At 51.0% G+C, this 19,827-nt stretch overlaps 1 protein-coding gene across 1 annotated transcript in view; it reads left to right on the forward strand.

Moving 5' to 3' along the window:
• ERGIC1 (endoplasmic reticulum-golgi intermediate compartment 1) overlaps positions 1-16,586 on the forward strand; it is a gene marked incomplete at both ends in the record, with an annotated part of 52,208 nt that extends 35,622 nt beyond the window's left edge. Inside the window, 3 exons of the mRNA XM_080698636.1 lie at positions 2,452-2,552; positions 5,706-5,828; positions 16,479-16,586. Of these exons, the coding sequence (XP_080554762.1) occupies positions 2,452-2,552; positions 5,706-5,828; positions 16,479-16,586 (332 nt within the window). The remainder of the gene's footprint in view (positions 1-2,451; positions 2,553-5,705; positions 5,829-16,478) is intronic.
• Between the last annotated feature and the right edge of the window lie 3,241 nt (positions 16,587-19,827).

Genomic DNA, 19,827 nt, shown 5'->3' on the forward strand with positions numbered 1-19,827 from the left:
AAATTAGAGGGCCAGGTGCAGCTCACTGATAGAGCACTGGCCTAGATTGTGCCAGGCCCTGGTTTCAATCCCCAGCACTGCATTAAAAAAAAAAAATGCAGATTTAAACCTCATCCCACTGGTGAGGTTGAGACAAAAACAGGATTGGCCAGGTGTTGACAGTTGCTGAGGCTGGGAATTTATCATCTCATTCCCTAGTGTTTCTGTTTAAATTATTTCATAATAAGACCTTCTGAGGGAGAGCCTGGGCACCTGCCTACTCCAGCTGGGAGCCAGCAGTCTGTAGGAATGGTCAGCTAAGCTGGGATCCATGTGGGATAATTTAGTGCTGTGTCTTCAGGGGCCATTTGGAAAACTGCATCAAAGGCCTTAAAAATGATCATTGCTTTTGAGTCATCAATGCTACTCAGAGGAGAGTAAGCTAAGGAAATAATCAAGGGTGTACAAACACGTAGGAAAATAATGCTCAGTGGGTCATTGATTACCAGAGTCAAATGCAGAGCCACATGGTTGAGAACGCCAGCTATGCCCTCAGTGTGTGCGGTGCTAACTAGGACGTGCCAGGCCCCAAAAGCACATTGAGTACCTACTATGTGCCAGGCACTGTGTGAGTTCTGGGGGTATGGAGGGGAGCAAAACAAACTCCCTAAAGAGTTTTCACACAGTGGATTTGAAAAGATGGTCTTGATGTTCACTTCTGTTTTTATTTTTATTCTTTTGTACTAGGAATTGAACCTAGGGGTGTTCTACCTCCAAGCTATACCCCCAGCCCTATTTTTTTTTTTAAATTTTGAAACAGGGTCTTGCTAGGTTGATAAGAGTCTCACCAACTTGCTGAGGCTGTCTTCGAACCTGAGATCCTCCTGTCTCAGCCTCCCAAGTACTGGGATTACAAGCGTGCGCCCCCAAGCCTGGCTTTTGCTGTTCTTATAGGGAGTTACAGTATGATCCCATTCGAGGAAAGCAGGAATGTATGCACAAAAGTACACCTGGCAGTTATGTATGAATGAGCATGTGAACCGTGGTTTTCTCTGGGTGGTGGATAAAAGGGTGATTTTACAAGAACATCACAGGTGTGGTTCTTTTCTTCACATTTAACCCTGAGCAGAGGGTATTTGGGCACCATGTGTCAAGGTTGGACTGGGGCTCTGGTTTAAATGACGAGGCCCGTGACGCAGGCTCCTCAAAGGTCCTGATGTTCTGGCCTCTGAGAGCCACTGCAGGGTGACACTGGGGTATGGGTTTCCTGGACTTAGTTTGAGGCTGCAGGGTTTCGCCCAGGTTTTCTGAGGAGTTAACTTGGTTCTGGAGGCCCTGTCCTTCCTTACAGAGAATCAGTAGAGTCAGGAAGAGGCAAGGAGAGCCTGGAACATTCTCCTCGTTCCCACCCCTCTTACAGATGAGCCCAGGAGCAGGGCTGAGTTGGGGCCAGGGCCAGGGCTGGAACCCCCAGGCCTGCATTCCTGTGTTGTTCTGGGTCTGGCCCCCAGTCCGAAATTCTGGAAGATGGTGGAGGGTGGGTCATTGACTCTCCTTCAGCATCTCAGAAGGCCCGGGAGCGTCTGGGCCTTTTGCAGCCGAGATCTGGCAGCATCAGGCCAGCTGGGTATCAGCCAGCTATCAGCCCAGCATTGGGTTCAGTTATCTCATGCTTATCAGCAGCTGACTCATCGGCCTTCCATTCACGCATGGCCCAGTCATCCGCATCCGTTCATTCACTCAGGGAGAAGATGCCTCTGTCCGGTCGGTCCGTACCAGGCCCTGTGCAGGGAGATGACTCAGGCGAGGTCCCTGCCCCCAGCAGCCTGCCCAGTCCTGGCTGGTGGGGGACGGGGGTAGGAACGTTCAGAGAATGCACAGGGTAGGGGCAGAGGAGTCCTGATCTGCTAGACTGACAAAAGGGGAAGAAATCAACTAGTTCTTCATAGATGTTTTTCTTCCTGATGGGCTTTTTCTTTGCAAAATGAGAACTGTTTTAAAACTGCTCAAACAGTGCCCTCAATGAAATGGGATCTTCCTGAAATCCCACCTTCCTCCCCTGGAGGTGAAAGCTGTTCAGTTTCCTGGGGATCTTTCTAGATAATTCTGTGTATTCACACACACCAGAGTCCTCCCCCTTTCCCCAATTCACACAAATATGTGACACATCCTGGTCTGTAACCCGTTACTAATACCTCTCAGAGACAATCCTCTCTCCCCAAACCCACTCTCAAATGGTTGCCCTATTGATTGATCAGCATGTGGGTTGCTTCTAGAATTTTAATATTGTGTACAGTGCCAAGAATAAAGATCCCGGCAGGAGGCGTCTCTCGGTTCTTGGCCTCCAGAGGGAAGATGTGCAGGGGCTCTTTGGTGGTGGCAATGGGGAAGGAGCCCTTGCCACCAGGGTCTGGGTTGGGTTACAGTGACAGGACCAGTGCCCTGGTTCATCTTGCTGTGTTCTTCCAACAGCCCTGGCCTCCCATGACTACATCCTGAAGATTGTGCCCACGGTGTACGAAGACAAGAGCGGCAAGCAGCGGTACTCCTACCAGTACACGGTGGCCAACAAGGTGCGCGTGGGCCAGGGCTGGACGCGTGTGCTGCTGCACCCTCTGCTGGCTTAGGGCAGACATGACAGGCGGCTATGCCCAGCCATTTCTGCATCTGGTGAGGGAGATGGGTGCTCCTTCCAGGCCCAGTCTCTGAGTTGCAATGAAAGACCCACTCTTTGCGATTGTGGTGGTTTCAGAGTCCGGGGAAGAAAAATCTAACCAAGAGATAGGGTGTTATCTGTTAAAAAAGAGCAGGTAGGGGAGCTCCCCGAAAGGTCCCAGGAGTTGTAGATGCCTCTGAGGTCCTACATCTCTTCTGTTCCTGGTCCCTGGTTGGCCACCTGTGACAGACGCCCCAGCTTTTGAGGCATAAGCACTTCACCCCAAATCATGAGGCTGGTGATGCACTCTAAGATGGTTGTCGATTAACTGGGGTTGGACAACAGGGATAGCCCAGGACCCCAATGCTCAAAGTCATGGAGAAGTGAGGGGATCTTGGTGGGAAGCAGAGTGTGGCCAGGGTCAGTGGAATGGGATGACCCAATGGGTAGTGATTTTAAGCCAAGACAGCCTCGGGCTTCTTGGAGGTGGCCCTGCAAGAGGGATATGAATGCCTGAAGCCTGTGGGTGAAGTGCCAACACTACACCTGATAGGTGGGTTTCTCCATTTACCACCAGGAATCTTCTCCTTCTCCTCACGCAGGGCTGCCTGAACCCTTTATAAGTGGTACATTGCTTAGCACAATAACTAATAAGAGGAGGAGGGGGAGGAGGAGGAGCTGTCATTCAGTGTCCTCCTAGATGTGCTAACTCTCTACCTCTGTCATCTATAACTATCATGCCAGCTCTGATACTGGGCCTATTATTATTTTCCACTTTATAGATTTGACCACCAAGGTACTGCAAGGTGGTCCTAGAGCTATACAGTGGCCAGGTGGGGATTAGAACCGGGTTCTCCTTGGGCCCCAGAGCCTGGCCTCTTGATGAGGGACTGTTGAGTCTGCCCACCTGGGGCTGCTCTTAGTTGGTGACTTCGGGTCCCTCTGATCTGACCCACTCTAGCCTAATGTTCTAATGTAACTCTCCAAGGCAAGACCTTTTGCTTGTATTCACTGTTTCATGGGGAGCACCTGTCTTGGTCCATTTTCTATTGCTATAACAAAATACCTGAGAGCAGATGATTGATAAAGAACAGGAGCTGATTTGGCTAACAGTTCTTCAGGCCGGGAACGTTCAAGAGCATGGCTTTAGTATCTGCTCAGCACCGAATGAGGGCTCTCTTTCTATATCTCATCTTCCTGCTTGTAAGTGTGGACTCAGATTAAAGCTACCGAAGCCACGTTCACAGCCCCACCCTTGTGACTTCATCTAATCCTAATCACCTCCCAAAGTTCCTACCTTCAGCTACCACTAACATATGACTTTAGAGGACACATCCAAAGCTTAGCAGAGTCTCACTGTGACCCTCAAGTGCCAATGGCAGCTACCAGATGGGAGAACACAGATGTGGTCCTAGGAAGAGTGCATGCGCCGGACCACACCACCATTCACATCCAGTCATCACTAGCTCTGTGACCCGGGCCACACCATCTAAGCCCTCTGCCTCAGCTTATGCATTGTAAGAAGAAGTAGCACCTACTGCCTAAGACTACTGTCAAATGAGACAAAGTGCTGGGTGTGGTGATGCAGCCTAGGAAGCTGAGACAGGATTGCAGGTTCGAGGCTGGCCTCAGCAACTTAGCGAGACCCTGTTTCAAAATAAAGAATAAAAAGGGCTGGGGGCAGAGCCTGGAGGTAGAAAAAGGAAAAAAAAAAAAAAAGAGGCGCTATTTTAAAAAATGCTTAGCCTACAAAGGCTTTTTGCTGTTTTTTTTTTTTTTTTTTTTTTCTTTTTCTCTGTCCCTCTTCTGCGGTGGTGACCAGTCCCTTGGCTCCAGAGAAGGCTGGTCTCTGCTGCAGCCTCTTTCCTCCCAAGGCTTTGGCGAGGGCCCAGGGCCAGTATAGTGCCCTCAGCTACTCTGTGGCTTTGGCCCCAGCCTGCCTTACGACTAAGAGCAGCTATTGGCTGGTAGGTCAGCTCTCAGTGCCATCCCTAGGATTGGCCTGAGATGCTCGGGCCCAGTGTTTGGGGTTGGGGGTCCCCAGTAGTGGTCTCTACTTGTTGTACACAAGTGAGATTAGCCCAGAGGCACTCAACACTCTGAAGTACTCGAACTGGAGAGATTCTATAGGTCATCCTCTCAGGGCCTTAAGAGTTGAAACGGGGAAACTGAGGCCCTGAACGAGGGGAACACCGATCCAAAGACACAGTTAATTCACCTTCGAGTACCCTTTCAGTCTTTACTATGCGCATCCTCAGGAGGCCTGAGGCAGGGCTGGGCCCTCAGGCGTTTCAGTTCTAGAGTGCTGGGGATATTTTCATATCTGCCTCTTTCTCTAGGCTGCTTGGCTGTGACCTCCTCTGGGGAAAGAGGCTTCTTCCCCTCAGGAACCCAACAGCCAACACAGCAGAGGTGCTTAGCGGACCACTGCTAAATAAATGAGTGGATTTTGCATGGCTCAAAAGTTAAAAGGGGAAAGAAGCTTTAACCGAGACTAAGCCAAAAAAAAAAAAAATAAAAAATCAATCACTCTTTTACATCTGCACTTTCAGATCCATATTTTGATTCCGGTGCTACTTTCAGTTCACATGGTCAATTCCCCAGTAGCCGAAAGGGTCAAATGTGCCAAATAGCCAGGTGTGGTGGTGCATGCTTGTAATCCCAGTACTTGGGAGACTGAGACAGGAGATCATAGGCTTGTAGCCAGCCTCAGCAACTCAGTGAGACCGTGTTTCAAAATAAAAAAAATATATAGGACTGATGGTATAGTTCAGAGGCAGAATGCCCCTAGGTTTAATCCCCAGTAACTAACACACACGCACACACACGCATACACACACGCACGCACATGCATACACACACATGCATGTGCACGCGCTGCCCCTCCAGCTGCTGATGGTAGAGTGGAGGACCTGGGGAGAGGGGTGTGGGAGAAGGGGCAGTGTGGGGAGAGAGAGGAAGCCTTTCTCCCAGGCTACACAGGACCCTCTGCTGTCCTCCCTACCTCCAGCCCTGCATGGTGAGGCTGTTTGTGCCTCTGATTCTCACATCTCTCCTCTCTCTGCCCCAGGAGTATGTTGCCTACAGCCACACAGGCCGCATCATCCCAGCCATCTGGTTCCGCTATGACCTCAGCCCCATCACGGTCAAGTACACGGAGCGCCGGCAGCCCCTCTACAGATTCATCACCACGGTGAGTGGCCCTGTGCACCTGCTGCCCACCTGCCACCTGGCGGCCTCAGCTGTTCTCTCTGGAGACCAAGGAACCTGCGGGGCTCCAGCCAAACACAAGTGTTGTTGGTCCCATGGATGGGAGAGATGCACTGGGATCCATGACATTTCCTCTAGGAAATACTTCCCAGGAGGAAGGCCACCAAGTCCATTTAATTCCTGAGGCAAATCTCCATAGAGTTCCATGAGATGTCAATGATTTTCTGCAGTTGTTTTGTTTTTGTAGAAATTATTCTTAGTGCCATTTACCCTTTTCTGTGTGCATTTTATGGTGAAGATTTAACTCATTTTTCCCCCACATCTTATTTCCAGTCACAGCAGCTCATGGAGTGGTTTTTTCTTTCCTTCCTGCCTCTTTCTTTCTTTTTCTATCACTGACTCTGCCTTGCCCAGTTTTCTCTAGGCAGTGTCATGCCATTGTTAGTTTTCTTTGTGCTGATTCTTTCTGTCAAGTATACAATTTCCCCAGCCTTCCACTCAAAATGTCCTCAGTTACAGAACAAGAGAGCCACAGTGCCTTGCTTCAGCCAGGAGGCTCAGGAGATGATGGGTAAGCTGGAGTCAGCTGAGGTAGAAAAAAAAGTCTGATTATTTCTCCTCACAGATATGGAAACTGAGGCCTAAAGAAAAATACAGCATTGGAAGGCCCTATGCTTCTGTACCTCTTCAAACATGTTTTCATAATTTGGTTCTCTGTGTGTGTGTGTTTGTGTGTTACTGGGGATTCAACCCAGTGTCATTCTACCTCTGAGCTACACCTCCAGCCCTGTGTTTTATTCTTTATTTTGAAACAGGGTCTCACGAAGTTGCAGAGGGCCTCACTAAGTAGCTGAGGCTGGCTGCAAACCTGCCATCCTCCTGTCTCAGCCTCTCAAGTATTGGAATTATAAGTATGTGCCACCATGCCTGGTTCACTTTTTTTTTTTTTTTTTAAGAGACAGCCTTTCTGGGTTCCCCAGTCTGGTCCTGAGCTCCTGGGATCAAACAGTCCTCCCATCTCGGCCTCCTGAGCGTCTGGGACTGCAGGCACATGCTGCTGCACCTGGCTTCATGCTTTTAATAATGCTTGAAGAGCAGGGACCTGGCCCTGGCTCTTTAATTTCCTGCTGTGATTCCCTGGGTGGCAGGAGATGTGTGCCCAGAGGACTGTGGTGCTGCACAGGGACAGCCGTGGCAGGGAGCAGGCCACCTGCCTCTGTCTGGAATGCTTTCAGTGGGTCTTGAGAGAGGAGCCATGGAAAGGGAGGAGTACATGCAGAGGTGCCTGATACGGCATGTCTGATGAAGGCCACACAGGGTCCTCTAGCAGGTGACAAGCTCCACACTGGGCCAGGGTGAGCCATTGACCTCCTGAGGGCTGGCGGGTCCAGGGATCCACAGGGAGAGTCTTTCTTCTACACCAGAGACCAAACACCTGCATGACTCTTCTCCCCCTCTCTTTGGCCACCAGCCTGTCCACCACATGAGCACCGTCTACCTCTACTTGAATATGGGCAATGAAGCCCCATGCCTGGGGGCCATGCCACTATGGGCTTCCTGGAGCCCCGGGCTGCCATCTTGGTTGCCGTAGCAACCATGGGGTCAATGCTGAGTGAAGCAGCTGGCTGTCCCAAGCAGATGGCATCACTGCAGAGTTTCAAAGGCCCTTGTCATGGGGCAGCAGATGCGGGATGATGCTGGCCCTCAAACATGCACGCAAGGCTCCGGGACACAGAGGCACCTGCCACACCTCCCTCTCAAATACTCTTGTGCAAAGCCTTAGAGCTACAAGTGGGGGACTCTGCAAATAGCCCTCAGAGGGACTGCCGATGGAGAGGGGCTTAGGCAGGCTGTCGTCGGGTGGCGGCGGCAGGGCTGGGGAGCAGCTGCGGGTGGGCGGGATGAGGCGTGGATGCTTCTCCAAGTATCAAGCCCCTGCCTTCTTTGGGGCTGCCCTGCAGGGTCTTCCAGTGCTCAGCGGACTTATTAATTCCCAGCCTAGACAGCTCCTCCTGCACCTCTACCGGGCTGCCTGCAGCTCCTCTTTCTGGGCAACTCACACAGACCTACACTTTGTGCGCTAGGAGAAAACTCCACTCCCAGAAGAACATCTGACAGCTTGCAAGTGCCCCTCCTGCCCGTGCACATTTGTCCCCTGCGCCGCCACTTGCCGAAGCTCCTTTTCTGAGATTGCTTGCAAGTGGGCCGTGGTGACAGATTGGATGGCTTTGGAGGTATCAGATCTCTTTCCTTGCCTGGCTTATTTATCTAAAAGGGAAGATCCAGAAGTCATAAGGTGCCCAATTGGGCCTGTATGGCCGCGACAGTTGTGGCCCACCAAAAAGTACCAGTGCAGATGACACATTCCCGAGGAATGCTCCTGGAACCGGTAGCCTCCTTCACTGAAGTGGCCTGGGGGCTGGGGAATGAGGGGTCTTATTATAGGCACCCCACCCACCAGTGTCCATTCCAGTACCCTCAACCAAATTTTCTTAACAGTAAAATTATCCCCCAAAACATTTGGGGGGATACTAGAACCCAGGGGCAGTCTACCTCTGAGCCTTTTTTTTTTTTTTTTTGAAACAGGTTCTCACTAAGTTACTGAGGCTGACCTTGAACCTGAGATCCTCCAGTCTTGTCCTCTTGAGTCCTGGGATTACAGGCACTACACCCAGCTAAAGAAAGCTCTTTTTTTCCCCCTCCGGGCATTGGGGATTGAACTCAGAGGCATTCTACCTCTGAGTTATACCTCCTGCCCCATTTTATTTATTTATTTTTTTTTTTTTTTATTTATTTTTATTTATTTTTATTTTTATTTTTTTTTTGGTGGTACTGGGGTTCCTGGAAGCCCTTCTACCTCCGGGCTACACTCCCAGACCTATTTTATATTTTTGAAACAGGGTCTCTTACGCCAGCGCGGCTGGCTTCGAACCTGCGTGATCCTCCTGTCTCTGCCTCCCAAGCGCGGGGATTACAAGCGTGTGCCACCACGCCCGGCAGGCCCCATTTTATTTTTTATTTTGAAACAGTGTCTCACAAGTTACGGAGGGCCTCGCTAAAATGCTGAAGTTGGCCTGTAACATGAGATTCGCCTGTCTCAGCCTCCCAAGTACTGGGATTACAAGTGTGTGCCATCAACCTGGCTCCCCACAAACTTTTTTTTTTTTTTTTTACAGTACTGGGGATGGAACCCAGGGGTATTCTACCTCTGAGCTACACTTTTGACCCTACTTTTTAGTCTTTTTACTTTTTTTTGGGTGGGCGGTCATACTGGGGTTCCTGGTTCCTGGAAGTCCTTCTACCTCCGGGCTACACTCCCACGGGCTACACTCCCAGACCTATTTTTTAACTTTATGTGGAAACAGGGTCTCTTAAGCCAGTGAGGCTGGCTCCGAACCAGCGATCCTCCTGTCTCTGCCTCCCAAGCGCGGGGATTACAAGCGTGCGCCACCACGCCCGGCCTATTTTATATTTTTGAAACAGGGTCTCTTACACCAGTGCGGCTGGCTTCGAACCTGAGCGATCCTCCTGTCTCCGCCTCCCAAGCTCAGGGATTTCAAGCGTGCGCCACCACACCCAGCCAGTCTTTTTACTTTTTGAAACAAGGTCTCACTGAGTTGCGAAGGTCCTCGCTAAGTAGCTGTAGCTGAGGCTGTCTATAAACCGCGATCCCCCGGTCTCTGCCTCCCAAATGCTGGGATTACAAGCATGCTCCACCCGGCTCCCCTAAACTTTAGATTGCACTTCAGGCTCGCCAGGTCCAGTTACGACCTCCAGGTGTGATGTACCTGTCTCCCCAGCATCTAGCAGAAGAGACTGGCCTGGATGTGGTGCATACAAACAGACAAGAAACAACTGCTTGTCTGGTGTGAGTTCTAAGGGACAAAAGGAATGTAAGACAGAATAGACTCTTCGCGCAAATGAAACTGGGTTTTAAAGCTGCTCAGCTGACTTCATAAGCTCTGTAAATAGGCATCCCTTGTTTCAAGATATATGATACATAAGACTATCTTTCTTCTTCTTCTTCTTTTTTTTTTTTTTAGTGCTGGGGATTGAACCCAGGGGCATTCTACCTCCAAGCTACACCCCCAGCCCTATTTTTATTCTTTATTTTAAAACAGGGTCTCACTAAGTTGTGGAGGGCCTCACTAAGTAGCTGAGTCTGGCTGCAAACTGTGATCTTCCTGTCTCAGTCTCCCAAGTACTGGGATTACAAGCGTGCGCCGCCACGCCCAGCACAGGCCTCTTTTTAACAGAATTGGGAAAACAAGTATCCTATGTAGAAGCTGCACACATGCAGAAGGGCACCGCAGGGCACCTTCGTGTGAGAGTATGGCCAGGGAGTGTAACAGGAAAGGCAGGCCCTCTAGGCTCCAGTCTGGATCTGATGACTTCTGCTGCTTTGGCAACCGCGTGGCCCCAGACAAGTCCTTCTCAGCCTCTGCCTCCTCATCTGTGAAATAAGGTTCTTGTAGTTGCAAGAACCGAATAAAAAGGCAGAAGAATGGGCCATCCAAGTCCAGCACACAGTAGGTGCTCAGCCAAGGCAGGATTTTGGTAGAGAACACAGTGGGTGGTATTTCGCAGCCGAAGGCATTATAAAACTGGCAGCAAGGGCCCCCACTGCTTCCCAGGCCCCTGGGCCAGGGGCAAGGGCTCTGGCAGGATGAAAAGGCTGGCTGGAGACCACCACACCCGCCCCGTCTGAGCTCTGAGCTCTGCTGGGCCCAGTCAGAGTCTTCCCTTGGCGACAGCCCCCGCCCGCCCCGGCCTGCCACGCCACTTGGGTGTTCTCATCCCCGGCTCCAGCCTGTCTGCCGCCTCGGCCTCTGATGGGCTCAGATTCATTATTTATTTCCTCAGACCGTGCCTTTTCCGCAAGTCCTGAAAGCCACGCTGACGATGAGGAAAGAGGGTGAGCAGTTCCTGAGCACTCAGGGCTCCGCGGGCAGCAGGGCAGCTGCCAGCTCAGTGCCAACCCAGGCTCCATCCACAGATGGGAGAAACTGAGGCTCGGACACCTAACCTGCTGCGCAGCTGGGCCCCAGAGCTGGGGTTGTGCCTGGAAGGCTGGGCCAGCACTGCCCCCCACTACCCTCCCCGTGTGGTGCCTCTCCAGGAGGGGGCGCTGGGCCAGGGAGGGGGTGAGGGGCTGGGAAGGTGTTGGTGCTGGTGGAAAAACACAGGAATTCAGCTCTTCAGCCAGTGTGGTTGGAACACATCCTTCCATATTATAAGGAGTGGAGAGTCGTAATTAAAACAGAAGGAAACGCACATACCTTTTAAAATTAGGCGGGGGTGTAGTTCAGTGGTTAGCGCTTGCCCTGGGTTCCCTCCCCAGCACTACAAAAAAAAAAAAAGAAAGTTTTTTTTTTTTAATAAAAATAAAAAGGAAAGTTAGATAAGCTGACTTCATCTTAGTCACGGGGAAGGTCGGGAAGAGGTAGAACCGCAGAACGGAAGTGGCGGGGCAAGAACAAAGGGGCATTATTGATGACTTCTGATGAAAGCCAGCTAATGTGCTTCTGTCAGACTCACTGGGGCCTGGGTATTGGATTGTCCCTGTTTTCATTTCTGGCTGTAGTGCCCCTGGCTCAGCGGCCCCGCTCCCTCATGCCCAGGGAGCGCCTCCAGCCCAGCTTGTCCCCTGCCCGGGGGCCTGGTGGGCAGGCATTGGAGCGCCCACCTCTCCCCCCAGCCCCCAGAAACCCTAAAAAGGGAGCAGAAGTCATTCAGATTTTAAAAGTAAGGAAACCGAGGCACGGGAGTGGAGAAGGCCCACAGGCTCATGGGTGGGAAGGATCCAAGCCAAGTCCTGCCAGTGACAAAACCAGGCTCTCTCCAGGCATCGCGGCGCCCCTTGGACCCCAGGCTTAGGATCTAGAAGGTGACCCAGATCGGTGGGGAAGGGTCCGTCTGTCCAGAGCCTCCCCCTCCTCGCCCACCTGGGAGTTGGCCCTGTTCCCTGACTCCTGCTAACCATGGCAGGTGGTCCCCTTGTCCGGCCCCGACATGGCGCTCCCCTTCCACACCAGGTGGTTCTTGCATTTGCCTCTTGCTCTCAAACGGGTCCAGTCGTTCCTCCGTGGTTCTTTGTCACACACTCACATCTCCTTTGCTTACTCAATGAATTCCTCTGGAGGACCTACTGTGCGTCCAGCCGTGACCTCTGCTCTCCCCTCTCCCTCGGGCATTCAGGAAAAGGAGAGCTTGACCGAGCACTGACATGGCTGAGGTGTGGGAGCCCCCTGGCCGGCAGCAGGACCAGAACCACCTCTGGCCACAGGGCTGTGGCCGCGGGGTGTGCTTCACCAGAGCTGCACTCATCTGCACTCACTGAAGGAGATGCCCTGGGAGGGCCTTGGGACCCACGCGTGGATGGGCTGCCGCCTCATTCCAAAAGACCATTGGGCAGGCAGCTGCAACCTTGCTGCCCTGTCCTTCTGTGAAATGCCTGTCCACTGCTTAAAGTGCCAGGAAGAAAATGGAAACAGACCCTCGGGCCTCTGGGAAATAAGTGATATTTTACTTATTTTTCTGGTTAAAGTGGGTCTCGGGGAGATCTGGAAAATGCCGAGTCTTAGCAGTGAGGTTGAAGCTGGCTGGCTGACTGAAAGCTGAGTTTGGGTGTCATTTACTGAGCGCCTGCCAAGTGCCTGGGGCTCCGGTGGCATTTTCTGCAGAATGACAGTCAGCAAGGAAGTAGTGGTTTTTCAGTTTTGAAGATGAAGAATCTGGGGCCTGGAAAGGCTCTTCCACAGAGAGCCCCAAAGGCTGAGTCCTTGGTTCTGCCACATCCAGCAGGCCCCAGTGGACTCCCCAGCTCCCGCCTCCCTGCCCGACCTTCTGCACCCCCAGAAGCTCTTCTGCAGCCTCAAGAGCTGCCCGTGATGGAACTAAGTGTGGCAGGTGCTTTGCCTTGCCTTGCTCTTTCTTTCTTTCTCTCTTTCTTTCTTTCTTTCTTTCTTGCAGTACTGGGGATGGAACCCAGGGGCATTCTACCTCCAAGCTATACCTCCAGCCCTGTTTTTTTTAGTCTTTTTTTATTTTTGAAACAGTCTCACAGTGTTGCGAAGGGCCTCACTAAGTAGCCGAGGCTGTCCGCGAACCATGATCCTCCGGTCTCCATCTCCCGAATGCTGGGATTACAAGCGTGCACCACCATGCCTGGCTTGGTAGGTGTTTTTCATTCGTGTGCCTCTTGGTCCTATCCTCTCTCCAGTCCTCTCTTGACAGCCTTTCGTGCATGCCTCCAGCCTCAGATTCATGCCCGCTCGGTTCCTTTTCTCCCACATCATCCCAGGCACCTGTGTGTGACGGGGCCCATCATCCTGCCACCTCCAGTGTCGATCTGCCTAAAAGTGTAGCAGGTGCCTCACAGCGACCTCGGGAAGAGAGCCAGCCACGACCAACCACTTACGAGCCCAGGGGCGGTTGTGCCCTGGTGCTGGGGTTTCCCAAGTCCTCCCCCATGTCAAGTACAGGGAGCTCTGTGTCCCATGAGCCCCCGCCCCAAGCCCAGTCTTCATGACCTGACTGCACCTAGTGCCTGTCACTGCTGTGGACATGAATGTGCCGAGGGCCCTGAGGGGGTAAAAGATGAAAACTTCTATCTCCACTCATCCACAGTTTCACTTTCCATAGTTTCAGTCAGCCACAGTTCAAAAATATTATAGAGAAAATATCCATAACAGTTTGTGAGTATTTAAATAACTTAGGGTATATTGTTAGAATTGTTCTATTATATCATTAGTTATTGCCAGTTTCTTTCTGTGCCTAATTTATAAATGACAGGGATTACCAGGATTACAGGCATGGTAGCCCACACCTATAATCCCAATACTTGGGAGGCTGAGACTGGAGGATCGCAGGTTCGAGGACAGCCCCAGCAAGTAGTGAAACTCATCAACCTAGCAAGACCCTGTTTCAAAATAAAAATTTTAAAATAGGGCTGGGGGTGTAGCTCAGAGGTTGAATGCCCCTGGGTTTGATCCCCAGTGCCAGAAAGGAAGGAAGGAAGGAAGGAAAAAGGAAAGAAATAAAGAAGTTGAATTTGCTCACAGGTATAGAAAGAACACAGTATAGACAGAGTTCTATGTGTAGTTATTATCCATGGTTTCAGGCCCCGCGGGGTCTTGGAGAAGCAAAGGATGCAGTAATGAAATCCGGGGCCACGGGACAGGCCTCTAGAGCCCTCTCAGCTTCGCAGGACACCCTGGAACATACCAGGGTTCCCTACACACTCCTCCTGGGTCACTCAGAGCCAATAGGTACAGGACGATGGGGCAAATGGCCGAGATGAAGGACATCAGGAGATGCACAGGGGAGCTAGCTGCAGGGTCCCCCAGAACCTTAGGGCTGACAGTAACTCATTCTGTGACTGACTGGTTGCTTAACAGCTTGCCTGATCCCAGGGCCTCAGTTTCCCCACAGGCTATGTTTTCTTGTATGTGCTGTCTTCTCTGCCCTGGGACAGCCCGATGAAAGAAGGGCTCAGACCCGGTGCCAGGGGTAGGTGACTCAGAGGCTCTCAGGTTCTACACCGTGGCAGATGAATACAGATGTGTTTGTGTGCATGGGCTTGTGTATATGCAGTTTTTTTTTCTCCCTGCACTTAAGTCATATTTTCCTAGCCTCTGATCCAAGCTCTAAAAGCATTTTGTGGTATAAAATCTCCCATCATCTAATCCTCTCTACCGAAATAAACCCGCTCCCCTGCCGTCATCTTCCCTGAAAAGCACCTCTGCGTCATGCTCCGGGCTGCTGGGGAGGGGCCTTGCCCACTTAAAAACACTTCATCATAATCCCCCAGCATCCTGGTCCTCTCCACTCCCCTGGGCCGCTCCGCTTTCTTGGGCTGCTATTGCTGGAATGGCAGCTGCTCCACTTACGACCCTTCCACACAAACCTGCTCTGTCTGGGGCCTTGCAAGCCTCTGCTTAGCTCATCTCATGGAAATATCATTTAAAAAATAAATACCAGTTCAATCTGGCCTTTGCTGTCTCCAGCCTCCCACCCCTTGGCATCCATAGATCTATTAAGGCGCTGCCATCTCCTGGAGCCCTGTAGGGGTTGCCAGTCAGTAGTTCCAGCCATTGCCTTCTTCTGGGTCCTGTGGTCATTTAAGCGCCCTTAAATGTGGCCCCAGGGGAAAGAGTGGGAGCTCTGGAGGCAGACAGACGTGGCCCTGCCACATACACTGCGTGACCTTGGACAAATGAGCTCCCTCTCAGGGCCCCAGGATAACAGTGGACAACAGCTAGAATTCTTAACAACAGCTGTAATGTTCCTGCTGCATATAGAGGGTGGTGTTGGTATTTCTGAATGGCATAAAGTGGGTGTGTAAGGAGAAAAGACATTTAAGGTTTTCTTGTAAGCCAGGGCTCCTAAGGGGGCTGAGACAGAGGGATTACAAGTTCAAGGCTAGCCTTGGCAACTCAGGGAGACCGTATCTCAAAATTAAGGCTTGGGATGTAGCTCAGTGGTAGAGCACTTTGCTTCCAAGAGTAAAGCCCTGAGTTCAGTACGCGATACTGTAAAATATTACCTTGCGATCCTCTGTGAGCTGCTTTTGCCTTTCAGTGTCTACATTCTGATTCTTTCAAGTCATGAAAAAGCAGTTTTTAGGCTTCTAAATTTTTACCTGGGGGCATAGATTTGGAATATGTGTTTATCATGCATGAGTCCCTGGTTTGATCCCAGCACACACATGCATCCTCCCACCCCAGACACACACACCACAACATAGCAACAGTTTGATTAGGTTGCAGATGAAATTTCAACCTCAGTGCAAAGTTAGTACAGATGCTCCTCGGCTTGTGATGGGGTCACATCCCAGTGAAAAACCATCTTAAGTTGAAAATATATCAAGTCAAAACTACATTTAATACTCCTGACTTACCCAACACCACAGTTTGAACCAGCCTACCTTAAACCTATAGTTGGGAAAAATCATCGTACTTTTATGAGGAAACATTGGAACATCTCATGGAATGGAATGCACCCTCCACTGGAAGTGGAAAAGAGGCTGGTGGTGTGGGCATGCTCTCACAGTACAGTCAGACCACCTTAAGTCACAGACTTGGGATCTGATTTGATGGGAGGGTGCTTTCTGTGCCTAAGAAGAAGGGGCATCACGTTAGGAGCATAGGCTCCTGCCTGACTGTGGGCCAATGGGGCAGCTTCCAGACTCCATCTCCTCCTCTGAAAATGGAATGAAAACTAGCCAGTAAGCTTATCATGCAGGTTAAGACCCCAGGTTCCCAGGTCCAGACACACCTCAGTTCCAATAGCACCTCTGCCACTTCGCCAGTGCTGGGAAGTGACCTGGCTGAGCCCTGGTTTCCTCAACAGGCAATGGGTCTGATCATCTCCTTCCTCATTAAGAAGGTTCCTATGGGAAGTAAAGGAGACAAGGCTGGTGATGAATGCATTTATTATTATTACATTCAACGTTCAACAAGTGGGTTTTCTTTAAGCCTGAGGACTTCTGGTCTCTGGTGGTGACCATGTGGAAGGATGTTCGGCATCTTGGGGCAGCGTGTCTGCACGTGCAGAGGTCGTGGTCCTGTGATACGGGAGGGTTCTGGCTGCTTCCCCAGGACTGACCCCTGACCCTCCCACCCTCTTTCAGATCTGTGCCATCATTGGCGGGACCTTCACCGTGGCGGGCATTCTGGACTCGTGCATCTTCACCGCCTCGGAGGCCTGGAAGAAGATCCAGCTGGGGAAAATGCACTGACCGGGCCCTGGGGAGACGCCAGCCCTGCCTCCAGTGCCCTCTCTCCACCCCAGGATCTGGCTGCAGCCGGCAGTATGCGCGGGAGTGGGGTGGGAAGAGAAGGGGCGGCACAGGGTTTCCCAGCTACCTCTTTTCCCCACTTTTAAGTTTCAGATAAATGACACTGCCTGATGTTGTAGTGTTCCTTCCCCAGGGGAGCGCCAAAACCAGAATTGAGCAGAGGAGGGGTTCTCTGGGGACGCTGGGGACCCCTCCTGGGAAAGCTGTATTCCCTTGCCTCTGAGGGAACAGCCCAGGATCCCCAGCAAAGAGCTGTCATCAGGGCTTTGACAATCGAGCAGCCTCCTCCATTTGGACACGCTAATCCTTGGTGACCCTGGGCAGCCGGCCTGGGCTCTCAGCTTTGGGAGCAGGCTGCCCAGAAGTCTTCCCTCCTACACCCAACCCCACGTCTTCAACCCAGGTGCGCCCCTGAGCTTTGGCGCTGTAGCTGGAACTCATTTCTCCCCGTCCCTCCCTGTCCAACCTAGAGCCCGGGCCTCTTGTCCCTTATCCTCACCCCGTCCTGTTTTTCTAAGCGGCAGAGGCCTAATTGCCTAGCAGCGATTGTGGCAAAGTCCCCTCCTTCCCCTGTCCTTGTTCCTCTGAACCTCCCACCAACGTGCCTCGGCCTCTGGGCTGTGTGACAACGGCAGTTCTTGGTGGAGCGGCTGGTTCCCACTGCCAAGGCCCCCCACCACTCCAACGGGGTCTGCAGCGGTAGAGGGTAGGGGGCATGAGACTGGGGCGTCATCTTTGGAGAACCAGATAGACACGATTTGTGCTATTATACACAGACGGGAAGCATCCTTCCCTGTAACCCTCCCTGGGTGCTTCTCCCAGATGGCACCACGGTCCCTAGGTCCTACCTGGGGGGAGCAGAGCAGAGCAGCACCTCTCCTCTCTATAGACTTCCCCACTCCGGGCTCCCAGCACAGTTGTGGCCCACCTGCCATCGAGCCCTCCACCCACTGACCACACACCAACATGTTCCCAGCCCCTGGGTTCCTACCCTGCTCAGCCCCTTCTCCTTTCCTTTTTCTTTTGAAAGGGAGGGACAACAGTTCAGGCATGAATTCTACCCAGAGAATTTGAGCTATGCCCTCATGTCCCAGAGAGAGCCCGCTGCCTGCTTTTCATTTACACGGAGATTGTTTGCATACTTTTGTAATGAGTTTCCAATAGAAGGATTTTTAAAATTATCCATATGGCTAGCTCAAGACTCTACCGTTTGTAATTTGGGGCTTTGGATTCCAATTAGCAAAGCCTCCCCTATTTGCGTACAAGTCGGCTGATGTCGTGCGTGCGTGTAAACTGCCTTTGGTTATTTCTGGTCTCCGTAGCCACTTGGATGGATTTTTTTTCTCTCTCTCTCTTTTAACATTCCATTCCCCAGTTACAGAAAGGAGTCCTTTTGGTGTGTGAGCTCGCGGTGCCATGGTGCGCCCAAGAAGGGTGGGACAGGGTGGGGTGGGACGGTACATGTGTGGCATGCACATAAGTCACAATCCCACTTTTATTCATTGAAAAAATAAAAAAAACTCTGTAGGACTTAGGGGATGTCAGTTTCCTATGGAAGAGACACCTCTGACCTGTTATTCTTATAAACAAAATCTCAAGGGGAAAAAAATGTTCTTTCCCCACGCATTGGGTCCTAATAGATTATTAAAAAGGCTGATTTTCGGAAATGTTGCTGTGTGTGTGGTTCTTTCTCCTTGGCTGTGTCTGGGCAGCTGGGAGGCTGGAATGAGAGTCAGAAGAGAGTTTAATTCTAGAAACTGAAAATGTTGAAAGGAAGATGTGTTGAGAACCAAGAGAATCACATAAAATAACTTAATGGTTTTAGACCATTGATCGTGGAGAAATTCCAGCCATCTTTGCCCTAGCTAGATTGTATCTGTAGAGAAAAGGCTCTACAGACATGGCTCTAGAGAAGAAGTTCCTTGTGTATATGTGTGGCCACTGGTACTGATTCCACGTATGGATTGATGGGGAGAAGAGGCCCAGGATACCGTTGAGGGTCCATAGGCGAGGCAGCTCTACTCCACCAAACACCTGGTCTAGACAGTTGTCAGATCCAAGTTGTATTTAAGTATTATCAAAAAAAGGAATTTGTTCTCTCATTTGATTTGTTTGTTTGGTTTGTTTGTTTTTTGGTGCTGGGAATTGAACCCAGGAGCATTCTACCTCTGAGCTACACCCCCAGCCCTATTTTTTTTCTTTATTTTGAAACAGGGTCTCACTGAGTTGTGGACGGTCTCACGAAGTAGCTGAGGCTGTCCTCTAACCACAATCCTCCAGATTCAGCCTCCCAAATGCTGGGATTACAAGCGTGTGTCACCACGCTCGGCTAACTAATGCCTCTTTTAATTAGTTTATTTGTTTTTATTCATTCATTATTTTTACAGTGTTGGGGATGTGTACAGGCCTCTCACATGCTAGACCAGCACTCCATCCACCGAGCTACACCCCAGCCTGCTAGCTCCTCTCTTGCACAGCTGAATACTTATAATTACGTTCTATATTGGGCATTCTGCTGCAAAACAGTAAAACGGCACAAGAGGGAAAAAGACCTGTGCAGACCATCGGAAAGGAAAGCCAGGGCCCTGCCCACCAGGCCTGGTGGTACATGCCTGTAATTCCAGTACTTAGGAGGCTGAGACAGGAGGATCACAAGTTTAAGGCCAGCATCAGCAACTTAGGCCCTTGGCAATTTAGCAAGACCCTGTTTCAAAATAACAAGTGGAAAGGCCTGGGAGTACATCTCAGTAGTAGAGCACCACAGTGTTCAATCCTAGTACTACAAAGAGACCCCTTGGGTTAAGCTGTTCCTCTGTTGGATTCCTGCAGAATGTTCCTGAATCTGCTAGTTTCTAGGTGTGTGGTCTCATTCCAGAGCCTTATTCTCTCAGTGCCTCGGTTTCCTTGGGTAAAATTGGAGATAGTTATAAAAACTTCCGCACAGGGCTGCCATGGAAAGGACTTACATGTATAATACATGCAAGGAAATTACATCTAAGAGAGTCTGTGTTTGTAGGAAAATGCATTTTTGCTCCACAGTAGATCATCAAAAATGGCCATTGTTGCTGGGTGTGGTGGCACATGCCTGTAATCTCAGTACTTGAGCGGCTGAGACAAGAGGAGTACAGATTCAAGGACGTCCTTGGCAACTTAGTGAGACCCTTTGCAATTTAGTGAGATC

The sequence above is a fragment of the Muscardinus avellanarius genome (assembly GCF_963383645.1).
Source record: "Muscardinus avellanarius genome assembly, chromosome: 7".
NCBI classification, from domain to species: domain Eukaryota; kingdom Metazoa; phylum Chordata; class Mammalia; order Rodentia; family Gliridae; genus Muscardinus; species Muscardinus avellanarius.